The 24,942-nt window shown below is 36.9% G+C and overlaps 2 protein-coding genes and 1 long non-coding RNA gene across 3 annotated transcripts in view; 1 reads left to right on the forward strand and 2 right to left on the reverse strand.

The window, feature by feature from the left end:
- Positions 1–19,339, reverse strand: npc1 (Niemann-Pick disease, type C1). Its single transcript, XM_044133988.1, has 25 exons — positions 19,162–19,339; positions 16,962–17,090; positions 15,962–16,068; positions 14,966–15,111; positions 14,598–14,765; positions 14,254–14,503; positions 14,088–14,170; positions 13,454–13,824; positions 12,402–12,628; positions 11,122–11,222; positions 9,290–9,392; positions 8,968–9,157; positions 8,557–8,739; positions 8,331–8,445; positions 7,251–7,378; positions 6,009–6,143; positions 5,807–5,896; positions 5,052–5,242; positions 4,795–4,910; positions 4,274–4,403; positions 3,991–4,176; positions 3,242–3,473; positions 2,750–2,863; positions 2,461–2,623; positions 1–1,636 (listed from the first exon to the last, which is right to left on the reverse strand). Exons 1-25 carry the CDS (start codon positions 19,252–19,254, stop codon positions 1,554–1,556), a joined length of 3,834 nt encoding a protein of 1,277 aa, XP_043989923.1. The 5' UTR covers positions 19,255–19,339; the 3' UTR covers positions 1–1,553.
- Positions 17,629–19,155, forward strand: LOC122841047. Its single transcript, XR_006372334.1, has 3 exons — positions 17,629–17,873; positions 18,007–18,081; positions 19,065–19,155. It is a non-coding gene; the product is annotated as an uncharacterized LOC122841047 (long non-coding RNA).
- A 2,379-nt stretch (positions 19,340–21,718) lies between the features above and the next one.
- The window catches only part of egfra (epidermal growth factor receptor a (erythroblastic leukemia viral (v-erb-b) oncogene homolog, avian)), a 40,665-nt gene continuing 37,441 nt past the window's right edge, over positions 21,719–24,942 (reverse strand). Inside the window, exons 26-28 of the mRNA XM_044133989.1 lie at positions 24,235–24,282; positions 24,021–24,114; positions 21,719–23,255 (exon numbers count right to left, since the gene is read on the reverse strand). Coding sequence (XP_043989924.1) covers positions 22,912–23,255; positions 24,021–24,114; positions 24,235–24,282 — 486 coding nt within the window. The 3' untranslated portion in view covers positions 21,719–22,911. The remainder of the gene's footprint in view (positions 23,256–24,020; positions 24,115–24,234; positions 24,283–24,942) is intronic.

Raw genomic sequence — 24,942 nt, forward strand, 5'->3', positions numbered from 1 at the left:
CTTTGTTGAGTAGTTTAATAAATGTTAAAATGGTTAAAAACTAAAGTATCCCATGTTTCACTTCATTTGTTTGTTTTTTTCCAATGTCAGGATTCAACAACGCACAACCATACCAAAACTGTTTGTTATTTTTTTGTCTTTTGCACATTCAGATGCAGCCTTTTCTCTTATGCAAATTATTACTCCATCAATACTATGTAGAAAAACAAGGAATGGTTTACTGTTCTAGCTACAATGTCAAGACATGTTGAGGTAAAGGTGGGAAATATAAACAATGTAAAGCTCTGATTGGTCACATTGTGCTTAAATTATCTGAAAACACTCAGTTTAAAGGGACCTCTAACCGTATGCTAGAAGAAGTTCAAAATAATATACAGAAAAGCAACGCTAATAGTTAAGACAATCGTTTAAAAGCAAATCTCGAAACTGCAGTAACTGCAATGACCATAGAACAAATTTTAGTTAGTCCTGTTAGCTTTCTGCAGTTACATATGTATATTTTTATCCTCTTTCATTTATAATGCTACAAATGTTTTGTTCAGTAACCACAAAGCAAATCAGATACACGCCAATCAGAACCGTTCAGTCCTACATAGTCTTCAGAAAAAAAAAAGAAAAAAAGGACACTTCTATGTCGGTACAATTCAAAGTGAAATTTGTTGTTGGATATTGTAAACGCCAGACCATGTTTGAAATAAATAAAAACCGAGGAACACGTGGGAAGGAAGACGTGACGCAGCATGTACGGAACTAGCTGCTTGTACCTGGAAACTGTTTTGGGTTTTTTGTCATCCCGATTTTCTGATTTTTAAATAAATAAAAAAAAAAAAAATCAAGTATGCATTTAAAAGAATTTATCTTCATCAGTGGAGGTATTTTGTGCATCACCAATCTGACATAGATGTCGATGTGTCTAAAAGCGTCACTCTTTGATTGCTACTAGCTGCTGAGGAAAAAGCTGACCTGCGTCACGACAAAGCAAGGAGACAAGTTTTCCAGGTATTGCAGGGAGAGTCACCACTGTAACTAGTTCCATTTGATAAATGTCTTAGAATATCAATCAGTTGTACAAATACTCAACTTTTTTATGGCAAAAAAGAAACATTTCACATATTAATCTGGTTTGAACATCTTTACAAAAACTGACCAGTTTTTCCCCTTTTGTATCTTCTCAAAACAAATCGCTCATCTCAATGTCAGGTCCTCCTGCTCCTCTCCATCAAAGTGTCTGTTCCTTGGTGTTTTGTTCCATCTGCAGATGCTAAAGCCTTAGCCTGTAGTGTGAGAAGGTCGACGATGATGATGACGACGACGACGACAAAGCAGAAGAGGAGGGCAGCTGTTTTTATGTCTTATGTCCTCTAGGTAGAAATCTACTTATCCTACAGCATTCCTCATTTCTGATATCATTCCTGAGTTAGATCCACGCATAGTAGCTGGGATGATGAAGAGTGCGTCAGTGGTTGCAGAAGCAGCTCAAGCTCACACCCTCGAAGAAGTCCCTCACAGGTAGTTAGTTAATTAGTTTGTTGTTCGCCGTCTCAACAAGCCGGCTAATGTTTGATGAGGGGCTCCCTTTCTGTGCTGGCGAAGCGCTGGTTCGCGGCAAACACCTTCGCTTTGTTCGCCGATGGACCTTTAGAGAGGTTCAAAATGATAAATCACCCAGGTCAATACTGCCTAGGTAGGAAATGTACGTAAACCATTCATAATCATTAATGAGTTATTAAATTGGAGCTTTCGATCGTTTTAAGCTGCTCTTTGTAGAGGGTGGAATGATCACTTGATGTACAAATTCAATGAGTTTGGTGCTGATGTTTCTGTATAAAGGGGATTTACTCCAATTCACGCAGGTGGTCAAAATTACACATCAACCCCTCCACTGTTTTTTGGGATTGCTCCTTGACCAAATGCGTTTTTTAATGAACAAACTTCTGAAACACTTTTGTCTACATATTATATAACATTTTCTAGATCCCAATCAGCCGAATAAAATTACAAATTTCAAAAATCTACATAGCATTCACACTAGTGATAAGTGTATGAACACAACACAAAAAAAAATCTTAGCAAGTATCTTTTGTCTAGTTTCTACTAGTGTAAACATCAAAAAAGACAAAGCTAACTCACACCTAACTTTTCAGTAAAATATAAGAGCTTGTTATAGGTTAATAATTTCTTAATATTGATAAAAAAGTATTAATTTCACTGGCAAATTATTTCACTTTTAACATGAGAAAATGTCTTGTTTTTAGAATTAGCACTTTATCAGTATTAAGGAATTGTTTATTTAAAATAAACTGCTACATCTTGCTGAAAAGTTACTTTTAAGTTAATTATTGACTTATTTAAAATATATTAAGATATTTGCACTATAAACTACACTAAAAATACTTGATATAATCTTGTGTTTTTGTTGTGAAGTATATTATATATTGCTTGTTGTGTAACATTACTGACCTATATAGCTTAGAAGAACTGGGAGGAAGATGAGGCCGTGCGTTGCCCCGAGCAACACGATGGCCAAGTACATCCTGAAGTAGAAGACCTGGAAGATCTGCGACTTTGACAACGCCAGGATTAAAATACCTCCAAACTTTGTTAATGTGATCCCACTGAACACCTGTTGAGATTTAATAAAAATACAAAAATAGAATAAATTTAAGATAACACTAAAACACAAGACAAAGACATTTTGACAAAATTAACCTCCTGTTGTGCATTTAAAATGGCGGCGGCGTCAACTTACAGAGCTGCCCATATGAGCCAAGGCTTCCTCCGCCCGCTCCACTCTGTTCGTCTTCATGCTGACGGAAAACGCTCGCACAATGTGACTGCAGAACTCCACAGAGATTCCACAGCTCTGTAAGTCCAGGAAAAAAAAACATACTGTTTAGAACAGAAGAAAGTCACACATCTGCTTTTTACCCCTTTCAAACTGGTTATTGGAGGCGTCAGAAGGTCATCTGTGAACTCTAGTTTCCTTTCAGTCATTCTGACACGACATGGCATCATAATAGTTCATGTGACATTTTCAGAACAAAGTGCATCAAATTAGAGGGTTTCAACTTTATACACATTTACTGTACTGTACTTTTCACAGATTTCCTCTGTTTGTTTTGTCACAGATCAGATGAAACAAATCTTCATATAGGAAAGAAAAAAACTGGCAAAAAACTACAACTTTTGTTCTCCCATTGACGCCCCTTAGAAAGATTGCTGAATTTTTGTTTTCTCTCACCATAACCAGGTTCACTAGAGACACCGCGTTGAGGCTGATGTCCCACAGCCACATGACGCCAAACATGTTGACCAGAATCATGGCGATGGTGATGCTGACCATCAGCGCCGAACACATCTCGAAGCCCAGCAGCACTGTAGTGACCACAAATATGGCCCCCAGCGACACGCACAAATTCAGAGCCGTGTCGTAGGCAATGGTGAGGTACTGCTCATAAAACACGTAGAAGACGCTGTATAGAAGGAAAACATTGATAAGTGAGCACATAGTGATTAAAACAAAAAGATATATTGTAGGATTCATACCGGTCAAGGCACAATTCAGTAGAAAGTTAGTTATATTTTACCACACAACTAAAACATTGTTTCTACATCAGTTTTTTAACTAAACTGATGTAGATGGGGCATTGTGGTAATGTAAATGAACTCCAATGCAGAAGTCCTGGTCAAATATTGGCTTTATCTGGGTTTATCTGTAACCTAAATGTTCTCACTGACTGTCAGAGTTTTCGCTGCCACCATAAACCAGCAAAAACTCTGTCAATATCTAATGTCACTGCAAGAAAAAACATTTCCAAAAGACACTTATGAAACATACAAGCCAGAATTATTGACACCCTCTGAAAATAACCTTGCATTTTATTTCTGTTACAAAGACAAACAAACAAACACAAAAGATGGACATGTAGTTAAGTATGACAGACAAAAACATATTATCCATAAACAGAGCAGCTTGTCAGCAGAACGTACCTGTAGGCAAAGACTTTGTGATGCATGGACTGACTAATATTGTTGGCGAGTATTCGGGCCATTTTCAAAGCATTTATGAAGTCTGGAGACTCCTTTAGGATGGTGTGGTATGTCATGAAGTAAGTTGCTCCGACGCCCGTGTTATTGGGATACCGATCGACTGCTGTGGCATAAGCAGCATGTCCGCTGGAGAAGATTAATGGAGACGGTAAAGAAAAAGTTAAAGTCAAAGGATTTAAGGACACAAGAAGTGTTTTTTTTACAAATACATGTGATCAATTACCCTTTTCCACACTTGGGGTTAGGATTGTCAGACAGGAACATGGGCAGAAAGTGCATGAAGTCTTCGCCTTCAGGTCTCTGCTTTCCACTCTGAGTCATGGGCCGACAGGATACACAGGACGAGTTCACAACTAGTGAATAGATTTAGAAACACGTTAATCTGTATTCAAAGGATTTGAGAAAATATATGACTGGCCTAAAATGAACTCAAGACCAGATATTTCTATTTATACTTAAATGTGGAACCTGGAAAAAACAGAGACAAGAAAGAAGGGAAAGAAGAAGAGATAAAAAGAAAACAACAATAGAAGAAGAACAGAAAAAAATTAAGAAAACAAAGAGTCAAAGAAAAAGCAAAGAAAGGACCGAAAAGTTCGAAATGTATTTTACTGCTTCAAGATATCTGACAAAAAGAATTTTTCCACATAAAAAAACTTGCTAAAATGTTGCATGGTTTTTACATTCTGATCTCTGAATCCACCAGACATTAGTTTGGTGCACGGGCGCCGGACAAAAATGTACCTGAGGCATTGCAGAAAGCTCCAGTGTTGTTGTAGAAGCGGCAGCAGGTCGATTGAGGCTTCACCCAATCAAAGTAATCATCCAGCCAAGACGATGGTGTGTAGGCAATGGTTGTGCTGGGAGTAAATAAAAAGTGAAATTGGTTAGACTACGCAACAATAGGATGAGATAAGCAGCTTGTGAAGTTCTTTAAAGATCAACAGCTGACCTAATTAATCTTACATACAGTATTTAAAGTTTTTACAATCTTGACTTACTAATTGCTGATAAGTGAGGCTGAATAGATCTGCTGCACCAAAGAGTTATTGTTACATCCCACTCCTCCACACACAGAATTTTGGCCCTCTGGGCTACTGTAGTTGAGTCCATCCTCCACTACAAAGTAAACCGGCGCTCCGGTGTGGAGGTACTCGCTCAGGTTTTTGAAGTAATCCAGAACATACGAGTCCTAAATGAAGAGATGAGCTGTCAGAATAAACTGCTTATTTAATAATTAAAGCAGATGAGAGGAAATGGATTTAGACTTGAGGACACTGTAAAATCAATGCAGCTTTAAAACAATATCCCAAGCTTTAAACATCTCACAAAGTTCAGCAAAAACTATAGTGACAGATAAATGATAGTCTGGAGGAGCTGCAGATCCATGGCTTAGGTTAAGATCTTTTGTAAAGAAGATAGTGCAAAATGTTTGGTCTCTAGATGTACACTACAAAACACTTCCAGCTGTAAATGTTCTGCAAAAAATGGTCTCAGCAAGGCACAATGCAAATGGATGAAGATTTTCATTTGATTTTCATTTTGAAAGGCATATTTCATTTTCATTCCACTTTACAATTATGAACTTCTTTGAGATGAAAAATTTAGTTTGCAACGTGACAAGATATTAAGTTCCATGGTTGTGAATATGTTAAATAAAGAGCAAGGCAATATAGCTTTGGCTTAATTGCATAAACTAAAAGTCTGCACTCAGAAATGGTCAGAAAGAAAAATATGACAAAAACTAAAAACTTACATCAGGCATAGATAACTTCTGGTCTAGTCCAATTTCCACTTTATTGACAACTGCAATACTGAAGGACAGCATCCCCACAAACACTGCCACCTGTTGACAGGTACAAGACGGTCACATCCACTCAAAAACAACAAAGTTCCACTTGAACTCATTGGTGGATTAAAAACAGGAAGCCAGGCATGGTTACTGAAGTGTGACTCACAATGATCGGTCGAACCCACTCTTTAAGGATGAAGGGAGCATAGACTTTCTTGAAAAAGCGGAAGAGGAAGCCTTCTGTCTTGGTTTCCGGACGTTCGGGCAGTTTCACGCAGCAGCAGATGTCAAGTCGATTCCCCTTTTTAAACATGACAGACACACTTCAGTGTTTAAAAAGTGTAGTGTAATGAAGACCCTGTTGATAAGTTAAATTATTACTGCACACGCTGAACAGGCCGGGAGATCTGGAATAAGAAAATGTGAAGTCTTTGCAGTTAAATCTGTTCAAATTTAGTGTGATTTGTAGATTATAAAGTTTCAGATAATAAATATATTTGCACATTGCTTCTTCATAGAAAATTTCATAAAAGGAATCACTAAAAAGTACTTTCAAAAAGTAGAATAAAAAATAAAATTTCCTCCTAGTACAAAATTTGTTCCAAATGTGATTAAAAAAATAAAACTATTAAATCACTCATAAAGCCCAAGATGGTTTCTAACTTTATGGTGCATAGTAATATACCATCATTGTTTACTGCTAAAATTGTCTAAAAGGAAAAGAGAAACATGACTCCACAGTTTGGTTATGGAGAACAATTCTTGATAATTGACCTGATAAGAAACACAGTGAGGAAGTAGAGAAAAATCCCACTAAAACCATCAGAGTTTGTGCTTAAACAGTCTTCTGAGTTCTACTCAAATCTAACTGCAAATGTCAAATGAAAAAAAAAAAAAAGAACATGTTATGCTCAGAAGAAATATGGTGACAATCAAAAACAAAAAAAAAGTATTTACAAACCAAAGAATTTGTTCTATTTTTCAAGGAGTTTTAGTCAACTTCATGATTTTGCACAGGTATAATTTACATGACTTCTTCAATATACAGGCCATACAGTAATCAACTCTATGGCTACTAACAGCAAAACACAAATAGAGTTTACTTACAGTTGAAATGGGGATAATTACATTTTCACACACAATCAGGTTGTTTTTAAAGCTTTTGTCCTCATCATTTGAAATATGTTTTTTGTATTATCTTTAAAATTTTCCAAATCAAATACAAAAATGTGATTTCTTTTACAGCAACACAAACTATGGAGGGTATGATTACTTCCTTGGCAGTGTAAATCATTTGGTAGTTAAGTTATTTTTCTTCTAGCAATCTAGTTTTTAACACCAATTAATGTCTTTTTTTTGCATCTAGATTAAAAAGACAACAACAAAAAAATGTTTCCTCTATGCTTACCTCCTGTCTTTTGGCATCCAAGCCAAGCAAGCTGACAAAGCAACTGATCTGCAACAGGAAATCGATGAAAACAGCCAAGCCAGCAAACAAAGAGAAAGTCCTAACAGCCGGCATGTTGGACAGGCCACCTGGAAGATAACCAAAGGAAATAAAAAAAATAAAAAATAGGTCAGTTTGAGGCTCAGCAGAAAAATGAAGCAATCCATCTGTTAAACGTGTCATTCTGGGTCTTAAAATCCAACTTTGTTAGTTTAAGCTTAAATATTTACAGTTTAGTCTTTAAGGATCTTTGCTTAGACAAATAGTTAGAACATGTTTTGTCAAAAATGCGTGGACAGGTTCACCATAGATGGGTTTTTATGTTTATGTTTAAATAGACACATTATAATCCGAATATTGGATCCAACAATCCATAAATCCATCTGCAATGTCACCAAATGCAGCGATAGAACAGTGTAATATGATATAGACACTGATTCACATCAATTTCTTCTGACAAGATCATACAGCCACAATTTTTGACACATCTGGCAAAAATGTGTAAAAAGCCATAAAGCAGTAGCTGATTTTCACTGTGAAAATTTTAGAGATAATTCACATTTAAATTTTTGTTAACAACTCATTTAAAATAAAAATGTTTTGTTTTATTTATGCTTTCTTTTTTATGCTAATTTTTTCTTTTTCTAGGTATTTCCAATTAGTAGCTCTTGGCGATCCAATTTCATTGGAGAGCTGCAGCAACGAAGGAAAATCATAAAATCTCCATAGCAACCACAGCATACTATCTATATGCCAACTGGTTGGAAGTGGTTCCTATGCAAACCTTAACATGGAGATTAGTAAACTCTACTGGAAGTTTAAAATGAAACCATTTGCTTTGGTCAGATGGAACAATGACTGACCTTTTTGCAAAACAAAACCTGAAGTTGGGTTTTGTTTGAAACACTGAATGGATAAGTGGAAAAGCAGTGCATGCTGAATGTTAATTATGGTGGAGGATCTGTAATACTATGGGCTCTCCAGTGAAAGCCCCAACAGTTTAATGAGTGTAACACTCATTAAACAGGAGATTCATCTTACCCAGGAAGAAGGCCACAGTCTCTGAGAAGGAAGAGAGAAACATGCTGGGAGCTATTTCTCCAAGAATACGGCCGATCTGATGGTGAAGCTCTTCCTGTGGCATCCGCTCATCTCTCTGTTCACAAATGCAAACATTTTCAAATTTAACATCTCTTCTTTCAGAAGAAGCCACACACAAACATTATTTCTCAGAAATAAAAGTTACAGATCAAAAGATAACGTTTACCTGGTAAGTCTGCACGATGATGAAGATGTTGTCGACCCCAACAGCCAGAACAAGGAAGGGAATGACCTCGATCACGATGAGTGTAAGTGGGACACCCGCATAGCTGAAGATCCCCAGAGAGGAAGACACAGAGCTGAGCACAATCAGGATGCCAGCTATACCTAGAGATATCTTCGAGTCCACCTGCACCAATAAAAAAAAAACAAGATGAATCATCTCCATCTTTTCAATACATCAGTTTCATGCATGAGTAACAAGAGACGTCACCGTGACTTGTGCTAGTTTCATAGTGAACAGGAAGGACAAACTAAGATGTGTAATGTCTGAAACTATTTTAGCTATGTGTGGCAGCAAGCGGCATGAAAAGCTCTGATTAAAATGTTGACATCATGGTTGGGTTTCTCCTATTACCAGCAGCCTTCTGAAACTGTGGATGTGGCCCAAAGCCAGAGAGATGTAGATGAACATGATGGCGTAGCTGATCACTATGGTGCTGATGTCACTGTTGCTCTCTCTGTCGATCTCGTCTTCAATGCTCCTCTCTGCACTGAAGGCTATGGTCAGATTGGGATTGTTGAAGTTCTTCATAAACTTGATGAACCTGAAAGGCACACACACAGAATAAACAGTTTTTATAAACAACACTATATGGAGAAATATGGTGTTGTTTATGTAGCAACACTATATTTGCACCTAAAGGCAAAAAGGTTTGTTGGATGGATTGTCATCTTACTCTTTTTCCCAGGCAAGAGCTTGGCCCATCTTGACCGAGTCGTTCAGGTAGTTGTTGAGCGGGAAGGTGATCACAAGAGCTGTGGCATTGTTGTAGTTTGTCTCTGTAATTTGAAGAAATACAACCTATATTTACTGTCAAATTAAATTTTTTGACTTCTTTACCATCCATTCAAATAAGCCTCTTTGAAGTCTTTTATTTCAAAAAAAAAATATTATAGAGCTCCTAAAGTGTTACAGTAAAAGAAATACAAAAAATAAATCATGATAAAAAAAAAAGTTTTAAACAAATAAACATTTTATGAAACAAACACAGACTGAAACATACATTTATTTACATAATACACATATATCTCTTTTGGGCTGCACAGTGGCTCAATTGGTAGCACTGTTGCCTTGCAGCCAGAAGGTCCTGGGTTCGATTCCCGGCCCGGGGTCTTTCTGCATGGAGTTTGCATGTTCTCCCTGTGCATGCGTGGGTTCTTTCCGGGTTCTCCGGCCTCCTCCCACAGTCCAAAAACATGACTCTCAAGTTAATTATTGCTCTAGGTGTGTAGGTGTGTGTGTGTGTGCGTGTGCACGCGCATGGTTGTTTGTCCTGTCTGTTTCTGTGTTTCCCTGCGACAGACTGGCGACCTGTCCAGGGTGTACCCCTCCTCTTGCCTGGAACGTTAGCTGGAGATAGGCACCAGCAACCCTCCCGAAAAAATTAAATAAACTTGTTGTTCAGGTCAATCAATCAGCTGATGAGCCCTTTATGTACACCCACATACACATCACAAGAAACAAAACAGGAAATGGACGATTGTGTCTTGACTTTGTTCATTGACAGTTGAGGGGACAGAACTTTACTTACAATGGGCTTTTTTTCCACCAAGCCTAAAGTTTTGCATCTGTGGCCAGAAGGGAGTAAAGTGAAGAACTGGTTCTTCACAGAATGGTTTGTTGGCTACAGTGTATATGAGTCATTTGTTGTAATAAATGGGTTTTTTTTCCATTTCCTGCCAAATGTTTCACATTTTTGAGCATCTTACTCAGGCCATTGATTCTACACGCATCCAATGAAATGCTTTCTAAACAGTTATGGGCGGTGCCTGTTGATCAGCCCACAGAAAGCTGGCCAATCAGAGCAGATCAGGCTTTTACGGTGGAGTCTCCCTCACCTTTGTTTTTATTGGAAAGGTGTGACACAGTGAGCTGTAGCATAGCAGGTAACAGCTGCTCGACAGTTCCATACTTTTTAATCTGGGAAAGAGGTACGATTTGGTTTATAGTGACACAACTATAGGCAAACACTGCAACAAAGTTATGGAAAATGTGTTGAAGGTGAATGACCAGAGGGGCGCTGAAGTTTCCTTTGTTTGTTCTTTCTAAACAAGTACCAACTACAGTTTGTCACAGTTCCTTGTAAAATTACTCCTGAACTTTTCACATTCTGTCACACCTCAACTACACACTGCAGTGTGTGTTATTGGGATTTTGAGTCACTGAGCCAAAATATGCATACCGGTAGTTGTGAAGTAGAAGGAAATGTTCACAAGCAGAAATTAAATCTTAATTTTCTTCAACAGCTTCTTTCTGTCATTATACCATCTGCACTGCATAGGAGGTGTGGGCTGGGTGAAGTGCTAATTTTCCTCCAATACACCCAAGATTGTGGTTGCAGTATGACACAATATGACAAAGAATACTTTTACTGGAGTTAGTCACCCTCTCCTGTATGCAGTTGTTCTGAAAACCGCCTACAAATGTCTGATTTCCATAGGATCCAGTGAGTCCTATTGCCTCAGGTGAATAACTGTGCAAAACAGACTTAAAAAATCCCCAACTTACCATCATAACCTCCGAGTGCCAGCCAAGGGAAGACTGGGCCACCAAAGGTTCCTAAGCAGGGATCATGAAGGACAGTGGTGTCGTTGAGTGATGCTGGAGCACTGCAAGAGGGAAACATGTAGTTCAGTTTAGGAGAAAAAACCTAAACACAACAACAACAACGACAAACTCTGAAGCCCTAATTGCAGAACTGAAAAAAATAAACCCACATGATTGCTAAGGAGGAAGTCTGCAAACACTATTCTAAACAGGAGTAATGTTTAGAATACATTATCTGAAAATGTAACACAGGGTAATACCCTTGAAGGAGCAAGTGGTTCATAAACTTTATCAAGTTAGAGAGCATTAGAGAAGAAACAAAATCATGAAGCACTGGCTCATAAGAAACAAGGATATTTGGGACATGCTCCTTTTTTTAAATCAAATTTTCACTTTCCACACAGAACTTTTTTTTTCTTATTGTCAGCACCAAACACCTAGACAGATGAGGAGTCTTCTCAGTTTGCTGCTCTCTGATCTGATCTGAAACTGAAGGAGCCAGTGTGATTAATGTCTGATATTAGGAGGAAGAATTTTGCATGATCAATATACTGATGATAAGTCAAAGATAAGCTTTAATTTTTAACCTCTGATGTTCAAGTGAACTAACATGTAGACTTTGATTAAGTTGTTATACTCTGTTTTCTAACTCTGCATCAATACCAGTCTTGGCCAGGATGGCCTTTTAACAAATTCTGCTGGTAAAGGAACAGTGAAATATTCTTTAATCCTAAAAATTAAAGGAACAAGAACACAGCAGAAAATCAAGGATAAAATATTGAAAACGCAGTTAAGTTATGAAACAATGTCTAGATTGTTAACATCTCCTGGATAACTGTTCCAACTGTATACCACACTTTTCTGATTTTTATTTGTAATTTCCTTTGAAAATTGAGTAATATTTATAGGTTAATAAAAAAAAAAAAAAAAATCCAATGAGGCAGACTTCTATTGCTGTAACTTGAAAACATACTTCTGTGTATTCTACTTGCAAAACACCAAAATGTGAACTGGAAAATTGCGAAACCAAACTGGATCAGCGGCAGTCTGCAGATTATTTTTTATGTTCGAAGCGTTCCTCTACAATTCTATGAAAAGGTAATGAGGAACAGGTGTTTTTAAAAGACCGCTTCTCCAAAATAAGGACAGTAAAATAAGAGAAGATCACAATAAAAGAGTAAACATAATATAAATTGCCAACTTATATGTATACATATAAAAATAAACAAAAGAAAAAATACCTGACACAGTAGAGGAAGTGGCTGTGATAGTCAGCGTACACAAAAAACTCATCTCCTATGCTGTGGTCCAGAACCGCGTGGCTGTTCTGAAAGTAGTTGAGAACACTCAGGATGGTGCAGTTGTTGTTGTACGGCGCCAGAGGAGCCAAGCAGATGTCCTTCAACGTGACGTTTTTGCCGTCGTATTCAGCTACCAGGTTTTCGATTTCAAGTTGCAGGTCTAGCACCTGGAAAAGTGAGGTTAGAAAAGAAACATGAGCGCAGAAATAGAAAGAAAAGAAGAACTTGAAACCGCAGTTCCAAAACCTTAGTTGCATTTAATCGAAAAAGAAAATAGAAATGCAATTTTAGCTGTTCAAGGTGCAAAATATTAAAACTACCTCTTTGCAAGAGTTGATTTGAGCTGTAGGAATAATTATAGACGCATAGGTGCTTTAATGCTTAGAAATTGCAATTTGACTCTAAACCTGATTTTAAAAAGTTTATTGAAGCTGCCTTAGGTAACTTTTATAAAAACAGATTTTTTTTTTTTTACATAGTTTTTAAAACTGTCATTACGTCCAGACACTCTAATATAAGAAAAATAATTTGTCTCATATTAGACAAATTATTTTGTGTAATATTTTTTTTCTCAAAATATTTGAGAAAAAAATATTTTAAGAAAAAAAAAAAAAAGATTTTCTTCCTCTTAACAGTGGTCCTATTGCTATCTGCAGAAATACACCACTCCCAGTCAAAAACAACCAATCAGAACAGGGGGGACGATGTTAGTTTCAGTCACGCTTTGTATAAACAGCAGAGCAAAGGGGACAAGGATAAAGCTGTGGTTGTTCAAATTTTAAGACTAAGGCCATAGTTTAAGTTTATCTAAAGATTTTAGGTTTTGCTTTGTTTTTTTCTTTGAAAGTTATCTGCTTCATTTTGATGGAAAGGTAGCAGAGAGTCTGACAGTTTAGTTTTCATTTACAGAAAAAAACCCCAGATGTTTTCTCCAAACATCAGAAAGATGTTTCAGTGAATTAGTGTTGCTCACTGTTTCCTAAACCACCAACCTGGTGCAGGATGTCTTTGAACAGGATGGCTTTAAATGGGACATCTGACCCTCCAAAATACGGGGAGTAGATATAAGTATCATTGATGGGAGTAGTTATAATGAGCTGCGCTGTTCTGAAGAATGGTCCAAAGTGCTCATCGAAATAGTTCTTGTCTTGGCGAGCCTGGCTGGCGGGTGATGACCAAAGCTCAACGGGGTCGGTGGTGATGCGCATGTAGACCAAGCCTCCACTGCAAGCGGTCACTAATATGAAGCTTCCCAGCAGGACCACGGATGGATGACGGACACAGAAAGAACCCCAGCAGCTGAAGAAAGTTCGCAAGAGATTCTCAAAGCGTTCGCCCAGCGTTTCACAGCACGATGCATTTTCTGAGAGGAGAAAAACAAAAGTAAGAAGAATAAATCTTGTTATATGTATAACATTTAAAGAATAAGAACGTTATGGGTGCAGGGCCCTCTAATTTGGTTCATTCCATAAAACCACAATAAAGTATTAAGATCTGTGACTGTAACGTGGGAAAATAAAAGAAAGGTTCAAACAGTATAGATAACGTGAAAATAAGGAGACTTTGAGTGTCTTAAAAAATACCTATAAATAAAATGAATAATTATTATTATTAACTTGACCTTACCTTGGTGATGATCATCACTATTGAGGGAAAGCGGGTTGTTGCTGTCCAAAATGGGGCCGTACTCTGATGTGATGGCCCTTTTCCTGCACATCAGTTAGCAACCAGTTCAGAACAAACATATGCATCAAATAATATTCATCACACACAACGCTCCAATGCGCATTACCTGAAATACCAAGCCCCGACTAAAACTCCGGCAAAGATGAGCAGGAAGGCCATGTAGGCGAGCCACATGATGACCGACATGGCATCCATGCCGAGGATGGTCCAGGGAGGGGGCAGTGGAGGGGGGACGGGTTTGGGGCCGCAGGCTGCTGCGCAGTCCTGACAGGAGCATGGACCTGAACCATCCTCTAAGCCTTCTGTACAGGCATACGTTTTGTTGTTCATGGGCTTGTAACCGGAAACTTCCACATCTGGAATAGTAACAGAAGATTTCCCTTAGGAAACAAACCCATGTAATGGTTCTGAATAATGTAAAGACAATCAGTGGTATGAAGAGGAACTTACCAGAGAACACAGGGATGATAGGAAATGGAGCCTGGCCATTGTCCGTACTGAACATGTATTGGATCCAGTTGGTTGCATTGCATTCTTGAGCATCCTTGCCACATAGCAGTGATAAGGCTTTCACATTGCTAGAAGGTGCCTGCACATCCTGACAAGCATTGTACATAGCTGGAAGAAATCATATAGAGAAACCTATTATATAATTCATAAGTTCCCTTCGGTCTTCTCTAGTTTGCCACAAAGCAGAAAGTTATGGCAGGAAGTTTCCAAAGGCATGACTGAGAGCTCAACTTCAGGAAATAATTATGTTAACTCAGCAGATTTCTTATGCAAGCCAAATGCTTCATGTCAACAGTTGAATAACTCACCATTAGCAAATGTCTTTCCGATATAGTACTCCACTTCTACTACATTCTTCCCCTTAAACTTGGTGGCATTCATAAACTGACTCTGATGTGGACTGCATGTCAGCTCACAGAACAGATTCATCAGATTGTAGAAACATGAAGGACACCTGCATGCAGATGGAGAAATCAGAGTAACCAGAGTTCTTTTGGGACCACCTGGATGAGTCATTGCTCATGATCTCCTGGTGCAATTTGGGGAGGCTAGCAACTCCTTGGAGGATTTGCCATTGTTCCATGTTTTCTTCATTTGTAAGTAATGGTTCTTAGTGACTCCCAAAGCCGTAAAAATTGTTTTGTAACTCATTCCAGACTGGATGTTAATGGCTGATCTTTTGTTGAATTTCTTTAGATTGCGCCATGATGTGTTACTTTTTAGGGTCTTTTATCCACTTCATGTAGCCAAACTGCTTGATTTATTTTTTTTTTAAATTCTATAAGTGTAACCTTGAGCAAGTACGGGAGGTGAAACTAATTGAAAATAGGAATTATTTACGCTTAATTCATGATGTAACAAAGTCGGAAAATTGTTTTACACAAGGCCATGTTATTCTGGTTTGTTTAGTTTCAGCTTGTCTTTTTTACCTGATATTAAAATTAGTTTGATGATTTGAAACAATTAAGTCTGATAAAAAAAAAAAGCAACGACTGAATAAATCTCTAAAGTAGTAAACACTTTTTCATAATTTTGTACATAGAAAAGCAGTAAAATGTAAAAAAAAAAAGAAAAAAAAAAAAGAAAATCTGAGGTGAAGCAAACAAGTGGCAAACGACAGAATATGCTAACGTTAGCAGATAACCACGACCCTATCTGAGGAGCCTTGCATACTTAAAAAAACAACATATTGTATTTTTACCAGCAAATACAGTACATTGATGGATTTATCGACAGCATTTCAGGAGGGCAAAGATAATGCTGTAAGAATGTCATGTGCTTCATCAGCTAATCTTCTAACATACCGAGACAAGAACTGAAGGGGCAGCTGGAGACTCTCTTTGAGCGTGTGCAGCTGGTCCTCATTGCAGCAGAGATTTCGCTCTCCATAGTCATACCCAGGACAGAGCTCCTGCACATATAAAACATGGGCTGTGAAAAACACTTTTATACAACACTTTGCAAAGGTATTTGTAACCCTTGAGAACTTTTTATGTTTTGTCACATTACAGCCATTGGGATTTTATGTGATGAACCAACACAAGGCACTGCATGATTGTACAGGGGAAGAAAAATTATACATAATATGGATACATGGTTTCCAACATTAAAAGAACTATATATCTAATCATACTCTGCAAGCCTTTCTGGAAGGATGGCAAGAACAAAGTTGAAGTCTTTTGGAGGGACAGCAAAACATGTGGAAGTAGCTTTTCTGGTCAAATATAACAAGAATGTTATGTTTTGATCTGCATGTAAAACTGAAACATGATGGAGGCCGCATCATGGTATGGGAATGTTTTTTCCTGAGCCTGGACAGGGGAGCAGAGCAAAGTTGATTGGAAGATGGAAGGAGGGCAATGGAAAGGAAATTTATTGGAGTCTGCAAAAGACTTGAGGCTCAAGTGAAGGTTTATGCTCCAGTGGGATGTTGTTGACCCTAAACATGGAGTCAGAGCTACAGCAGCATGGTTTAGCTCAAACCTTCTTCACGTGTCAGAACGGCCCAGTCAAAGTCCAGACCGAAATCCAACAAAGAATCTGTAGCAAAACTAAGAAAAGTGATGATCATGGATGCTCTCTCTCCAGACTAAATGAGGCTGAGAAATTTTGCAAAGAAGAATGGGTAAACATCTTCCTAGATGTACAAAACTGGCAGAGTGAAACTTTAAAAACTAAAGCTTCTCATAAAATCCCAATAAATTGAGGTTGAAATGTAACAAAATGTGAAAAGTAGAAGATGTATGAACACTTACGCCACAGACCATCACCAACAAATGCAAAGCATTACAGTAGTGAACGTACCGTTAGAAGCTCGTAGCCCTCAGGCTTTAATGGACGTGGGGCACCAGTGTAGTTACAGTTGTATTTTTTGCCAGGAACCTTTTCAGACTTGTCACACTCACCATACCAAACACAGTGCTGGGCCTCAACCTGACAGCGAGACAACAAAACAAATAAATTTATGAGGAATGTTGAACAGGATGTTGGCTGGTGGATGAGAAATAACTTTTAATTTAATTTATAAAACTTCATCTATTTTTATCAATGCCATTTTTACTAAGGCTAAAATTAGTCATGTGCCTTAGTTTATTAGGCTTTAAAACTTCTTCAAAGATATAGGTGAAGAAGACCTTAACCTTTCTTATTTTTAACAATTTGTTTCCTGTCTTTCAAATATCATATGCTCTGTATACTTAAAAATAACATTTTCACTTCTGCAAAATATATTTGCAATACAGGACTTAGAAAAAAACTGATGACACCCACCACAGAACATGTTAGACATCGATTTAAAATGTGACATGTGATGACCTACTGTCAACAACAGGGGTTAGAATAAAGCTAAACATGTTCTTTAATATGCCTGTTCAGCTCCAGAGCCATCACGTGCATTTTGTTGCGAAGGTCATCTTGGGGAAGTTAATTCACTTACTCCACAAACTATTTTATGACAAGACTTGGAGTTAAACTTTGTCCTATTTTTGTGGGATTTATCCACAAGCAGATGATATTCAGGTGACATTATTTCTGGAAAACAAACTGTATGAAGCTGTAGACTGCTCCTGTTTCCTGGACTGTGGAACCATTTGCTAAGTCATGTTTATCTAGGTTACCAAACAGGTCTCCATAGTGATCTTTGGGCAGAAATGGAATTTTTGCCTAAATACTCATGCGTTTTCTTCAACTTTTCTGCTTACCCACAGCAGCTTTCAGGTAGTCAATATTTGCGCTGATTCTAGCATTCTTTTCAGTTTTTTTTTTTTTTTTTACCTTATCTTAAAACAGTAATGATTAATGACATTTCAGATGTTTTAGCTCAGTTTCAAAGCAGGTCTGTGTGTTGCAGAGGATTCAACTAACTGCATCATGTAAAGAAGTGCAAATAATATAGTGAGAGGAACGAAGAGGTCACTGAGAACGAGTGAGTATTACCTACAACTGATTAAATTAAAGCGAAGGGATAGAGTTGCCTTCTCTTTAGCAATACCCCTGAACTGGACAGATGTGTTAAAGTTAGTGAAACATGACTGCCAAACAAAGTTGTGCAAAATCTGGCTTTTGCATTTAATTTAATTTTTGTTTATTCTTTTGTGTAACTCTTAGGTGCAGTTGTCGTCTGTAGAATTTAAACTACAAGGATGACCATCCTTGATGTAGTTTCTATTAGAGATGAACCAATTAATATTCCATTGATTTTATCTGCATTTCATATACTGAAAAAATAATAATAATAATAAAAAAAAACATCTGATGCTCATCCGTTAATGTATATAAACAAAGAACTCCCAACATCTTTACTCTATAAATCATTGTATACTTTAAAAAACAGAGAGATGTGTTGCTTTTCACGATGGATTTAATGAATAGATCAAATGTGATTAATGGAATATCTGGCCAATTCCGATCACTGGATCACCAATCGGTGCCTTTTAAATTCACTGAAATAATTTGTTAATTCGGCTTCCAACAAAGACAGGCGATAAGCATTTTATTTGCTTTTTGTTACCAAAAAGTGCTCAGTCTCCAGAAATATACAGGTTATACAACATGGTGTTTTAATATTCGCCTGGTTATTCTATATTTAGCAGTGAACTTGAGCACTGTTCTGTTTCACTCAGCTAGCAGTTAAACTCGTGTTTTGAGGTTTTAATAACTAATTTCTTCTTCCTAAAAAGCAGTTTTGCTTTTCTGATGATTATAGGTTTCGACAGCCGCGAACGACCAGTACAACCAGTCTTCTAAAAAGTAAAACCTGTCTCCCTGAAACGATTAATATCAATCAGCTTTCAATAACGAAAACGCGGCTTGTCTTATACCATTAAAATCCTATTTTCAAACTAGCATAAATCCAGTAAGTTGAAAAAGCTATCTCCAGTCTAGCATTGTTATATGTTCTTTATCCAGTTTCGTTCTCCTCCTCGGATAAACATCACAACAACAGCTGTAGCCAAGGCTGAGTCACGGAAGAGTCACGAGTCCGGGAACGTTCAGTCACACTCACCCATCGATAGCATCCTGACAGCAGTATAATGAAGAAGAGAACAGTGAAACTCAGCCTCCCTGCTGTGGGCCCCATCTCTCTCTCTGAAATCATCGAATGGAACTGACCGTACGGCTAAACTTTTGCATATCTTGTTGATGGTTTCTTCTTCCTCTGACGTTTTCTTTAGGGGCGGAGGCAAGTGCTGCCACCAAGCGGCAGAGAATGTTCAGCACTCACAATCAGTGTTTGATGCGAAGCATGGGATTCTGCAAAGGAAAATATAAAACGACATCTGCCTTTATTTTGGTTGTATAGCCAATATTTCTCTCTTTTAAAAACTTTTGTAGAAAAAATACACCAACAAGCCCATTTTATTTATTCAAACTAAAATTTACAGCATAGAATCAATCTGCAAATTTGAACCCAAGATAATGTAAAGTAATAATACAAAAAACTTTTCAAACTTTATACTTAAGCAGTTGTCTGGGGATAATCCATAGGATTAACATTCAATATTTCTTTCATTTTAATAATTAATTATGCAATTAATTTAGATTAATTAGATTTAAATTTTAACCTATAATTTCCATTTACAGAATATGTTCAAGTGTGTTTGAGCTGACATAGGCAGTATTGTAAATTCCATAGACAATACTGCTTATAGAATTTTTAAGATTTTATGTCCATTTGACAGTAAAACCACTTAAACTCACTTTACATAACTTCACTGAAAACATCATAAAAGGAGTAAATGTATAATCAATTTCGAACCACACATATACAGTCTGTCCTTTTCAAGCTACTGTTCAATTCTGCATTTTGAAAACAGTATTAACTCACTGATTACTGATTAATTTATTGCTCCACAAACACAGATCAGTTTGGTCTGATAGTGAATTGCATTCACTGTATTGAAATAAGACTTGTCCTTAGATAGGAGATGTTTAGTCGATCAGCACCAGAGTCCAACTTTAGATTCTATCAGCTTGTAAAGCATTCCCTGTTGTTATCAGTTTTTCATTGAGAAAAAGGGTCACAGAGGTCTTTACTGACATTTTGAGTGTTTCATACAAACCTTGTTATGCCTCAAGATGATAGTACAAGATGATAGTACATCTACCTACTCATATAAAGTCACATATTGACTAGTTCCTATTCAGTAAATATTTGGTAAGATATTTAATTTTCAGCATTGAGACTTTTTAAAAACAAAATCTTATGTCTTATGAGTCTTATGAGACTTAATAATTTTTGTTATAAATTTATCTTAAGGACCTTCAGGAAGACAGAGACATGTTAATTTCTGTTCAGTTTTTGTTCAATAAGAAAACCTTGACCTTGATTCTTTTACAAATAAGGATAAAACCACCCAACTAAACCATTTTAGTTTAGTGCTATATCCCTTCCAGCCCTTCATTATGAGAAAGACAAAGGGTTGATGTTGTGACATTGATCTTCTAGGAAAAAAGCTGATGTTTGTTTTGAATAAGTCGGTGTGTTGTTATGCATCACAACATGTTATTCTGTTTTCTAGTGTACATCCCCTTATGATATATTGTAACATTTATTTAAGGTTTATTATGAAGAGAAGTAAAAATAAATTTCCCATTATAAAGGAGTGTTTTATACTCTATCTAAATCTAAATCATGTGTCATATGACAATAAAACTATTACTGAGGGTTTCAGGAAGTGTGCACACCCTAGGTGGGTGAATACTCTCAATGTGAAACAAGATTTTCTTCTTCCTAACAATGATTAACTGCGCTTTTGTAACTTCCAAAGATTGTTGCAAAATTTCAGAACGCAACCAGCCATCCAGAAAATTTATTGCTTTTGTGGCATGAGCAGTACAACAGCTGGTATGTTCTGGCATTTATAGAAATATTATGTTTGGCTATCTTACTGATAGTTTTTCTAGACTGTTAAACACAGCAATAAACGCAATACCTTTAAACAAAAATAAACAGGAAAAATGCCATGCCAAGAAGCCATGTGAACTCACTGGAACAGCTTCATTTAGTCACATTCTTCCTTGTTTTGATTCTAGTTTTAGAAATTCAAAAAAATACTTGAAATCATGTATGCATGATAAGAATTTATATTTTACTTTGTAAAAGCTCCTATGTTTCAATCAATATTATTTTTTATTTGTACTATATTAACACAACTAAGGGCTAGTAGTATTTCTGGCCACCACCATGTCCAAAAATCTAAATGTAAGAAAAACAAAAACAAAAACATTTTGTTAACATTTAGTTGCTGCAGCAAGCCTAATTAGCATTTTCAACATAAATAAAAACAATAGCTAAGCATAAATTAAAAATCATCATTACCTTTGATATTGCTATAAGTTTTTATTTTATGGATATTCTTAGTTGCCTTGTAGCCCAAATTTAAAACAGCAAGAAAATGAATAAGGATTTTGAAGCTGACCATAAGATGATTAAAGACCTAAATAGTTGACTGAACATTCTGACATTACCATAAATAACAGGTTCAGTGGATGAGTGAATCAGGTCCTGTGTTCTTGCATTTCAACATTCACATGCAAAGCTGCGAAACAAAAAGCATACCTTTCTTTAGAAAGAAAATTTATTCACGTACTTTGTTGAATTACATGGTCACAATCAGAAACAAGTGCATATTCACATAGATGTATGACAAAAGTGTATGGAGTATTCATGACAGCTAAATTTGAGTATATTTAAGGATATTAAACATTGGCTGTACATGTACCTGTGTAAATTATTTTTAAAAAGATGCTACATTAGTATATTCCTTTAAAACTAGGAACACCATTTGCAGAGGACTGACTATAAAGCAAAGAGGCGGTCTCTCACATATGACGTCAACACCATATGAAACATCTATCTTATAAAACAAATAAAAAACAGACTTTTGTAATCTTTTTTTTTACAGTCACATTATTTAAAATACCGCACAATGAAACCTTACAGCTAAAGATTACACACGCATGGCCTCAGACAGTTCACCCAGCTTTTTATAAACACTATTCAGACAGAAAACAAAATGCCTCTGGGATAAAAAAACAGATGTTTTTGTGCTTGTGTTTGGCAAGCATAAAAATAAAGACGGGCTCTGATTTTAGATAATTGTTGTAGGGAAGCCCACTGTCAAATCTGAAAATAAGAAATATATATATATGTATATATATACTTTTATGTTACAAAGTGCTGTAACAATTATGAGCCACAAACCATCAGTGTGAAAACCACCAAAGTTCCATCAGTTGTATTTGCTCACATATTCAGTGTTTAATGGACGCCAAACTGTTTCAGAACAGAAGCTTTACACTGATTCCACATTTTACACGTAAGGTTTTATTTCTCACTGAATTGGACTTCCATAAGCCTAAAAGTAGTGCTTGCTTCAAAACAAACTCGCTCTCACCTGGTTGAATTCCTCACTGAGAAATTTTTGAGTCCAAATCAAGTCTATAGCAATATGTGTATCACTCATCATTTCAGGTCGAGCTGTTGAGTTTCAAGCAACAAAGGTTCCAATCCATTCTGCAGCTGTCCTTCACAGTTAGAAGCAGCAGTTCAAAGGTTGACTGAGACACATTTAATCCATTTGCTATCCTGTTTTCAGTTGAGAAAAGTCACTTAAGCTTGGTGCTTAGAAAAAAACTCTTGCATATGTTTTCACTGATGGTACAACATATTGAGTTCCCAGCCACATAGAATAACTTTCCCAAAGGAAGAAAAAAACAGACTCTCATTCACAGATTTATTCCATTTTCTCCCTCAGTCTGGACCAAGGTATTCTACGTTCTCTGCTGCTGGTATGTGTCCATTTGTGTGTGTCTTGAAAGTGGGAGTGAAATCCTGTTGGTAGTCTGGATTGTCCATGCTGTTCTGAGGCCGGTAGTTTTGACCGCTGATGGCCGTGTTGTTGGAGTTTAGGGGTAGGAAGGTGGAGGGTGGGAGCTCATTGAGATATTCAGGTCCATTGGCTCCATTCTTAAAGTAGTTCAGGTATTCTGACTCTGTATCGTCTGAAGAGATGGTTGGAAGAAAGGTGCGAGGTGCACCTGAATGTTGGTAGATGGGATTTATCACATTGGAGACTCCGTTCTGGTTCATGTAGTCTGCAGAAAAACAACAACAAAAAAACCTGATTTATAACATTTTATAGTTTTATAGCCTTTTTCAGCTGAAAAGACAATCAGTGGAAAGATATTTTTTGTGACAAACAAAGGGATCTTATTAGATAAAGCATTAAGATGATGCTGTTTGTTGTCAGGGTACTGCACAGGCATGCTATTCAACTTTTGTCTTGTTAAAACAACAAACTTTAAAGTAACATATTTTCTTGAACTATAATGTGATAGATTAACATAAAGTAGTCCATAATTGTGTGCAACTATGGACCCTTTTTCTTTTATTACAAGCACATATCTTTTAGAGTACACCTCTATTGGTACATATCACATACAAATCATACACAAAAGATAATTTTTTTTGCCTATACTTCATTCCATAATATATCGAGTTCACTCAGATTGGATGAAGAGTGAATCTGAACAGCAGTTTTTAAGTCTTGTAAGAGATTCTCCATTGGATTGAGGTTTGAACTTTGAGCCATTCAAAGATGTTCCTTTCTAATCATAAAAATAAAACTGCTAGATTTATTGAAAAATTATTTGCACATTGGTTTGTATTTTTCAATGTCTCTTCAATCAAAGTAAATGCAAAAAACAAAAGAGAGTAAGCATATCATGAAATACATTTTCAGTCCTTTTTCCTCACCACTAGATGTCTCAGTTTTTTACTGTGTCAAACTGAAGGACATGGAGAAAACTCTGGAGAGAATCTACAAACAGGAGGTTCACATTTAAAAGGCAAATACTCGCCTGGAGCTGGCTGGAAGGCCTCGTCCAGGAATTTGTCTGTGGGGTCAGGCATATATCGGAGAACTATACTTCCGTCTCTGCTTGGGATTCCGTTCTGAAACAAAAGACATAGATTTTCAGTAATCTGACACAATTCCAATTGGAAATTAATGCAAAAAGGTTACACAAGGAAGTAAGTACAATTCTAAGGAATTTGAGTTCAGTTTTTGCTTACCATTAAGCCATTTCTGTTTTTGCTCGTCCCTATGCTGCTATTAATGCTCTGAAACAGAAAATAACAAAATATCCAATTAATTTTTCATATAATGTATTCTATGCTTTTTCTTTCACTTTTGAACCCAACAATTTTTTTTATTTTGTATTTTATGTCTCCACTGTATACCATCACTTTGCTGTGAATTGTTTTAAAGTCTCTCAGGGGACAGAAAGGTTAATGACAATTATGTGTCTTTACTGAAATTATAAAAAGGCAAACTAGCATTTTCAGGAGAACACAAAGATCAAACTAAAAATCCACAAAGGAGATTTACATAACTTCATCCGCCAAGCCTTGTTGTATCTGTCTGGACTGTAAACGCTTAAAAGGAAGCAAGAATGAAGACGGGAATGACAGGTGTGACAATGCAATTACTTTCAACAAGAAAAGGAAATTAAACACAGTGAAGCAGAAAAACATTTCTGCCTAACAGTGAGTGACGCAGCAAAAGAAGGCTCACACTGAGGTTTTACTACAGTCCTCCTGACTGTCTGCAAAGGTAATAGAGCTTGAAAGCTCACTTGAACCGACTGGTGGCTGACAACAGTTCCAGGTAGAAGAGTCTGGCCCACTGATGGCCTACACAGAAGGTCCTTCTCAATCAAAAAGCCTTCTGGGAGGAAACGTGGGTGTGGGGCAGCTGGAGGACGCCGCGTGGGTGAGATT

The sequence above is a fragment of the Gambusia affinis genome, linkage group LG12, assembly GCF_019740435.1.
Source record: "Gambusia affinis linkage group LG12, SWU_Gaff_1.0, whole genome shotgun sequence".
In the NCBI taxonomy this organism is placed as follows: domain Eukaryota; kingdom Metazoa; phylum Chordata; class Actinopteri; order Cyprinodontiformes; family Poeciliidae; genus Gambusia; species Gambusia affinis.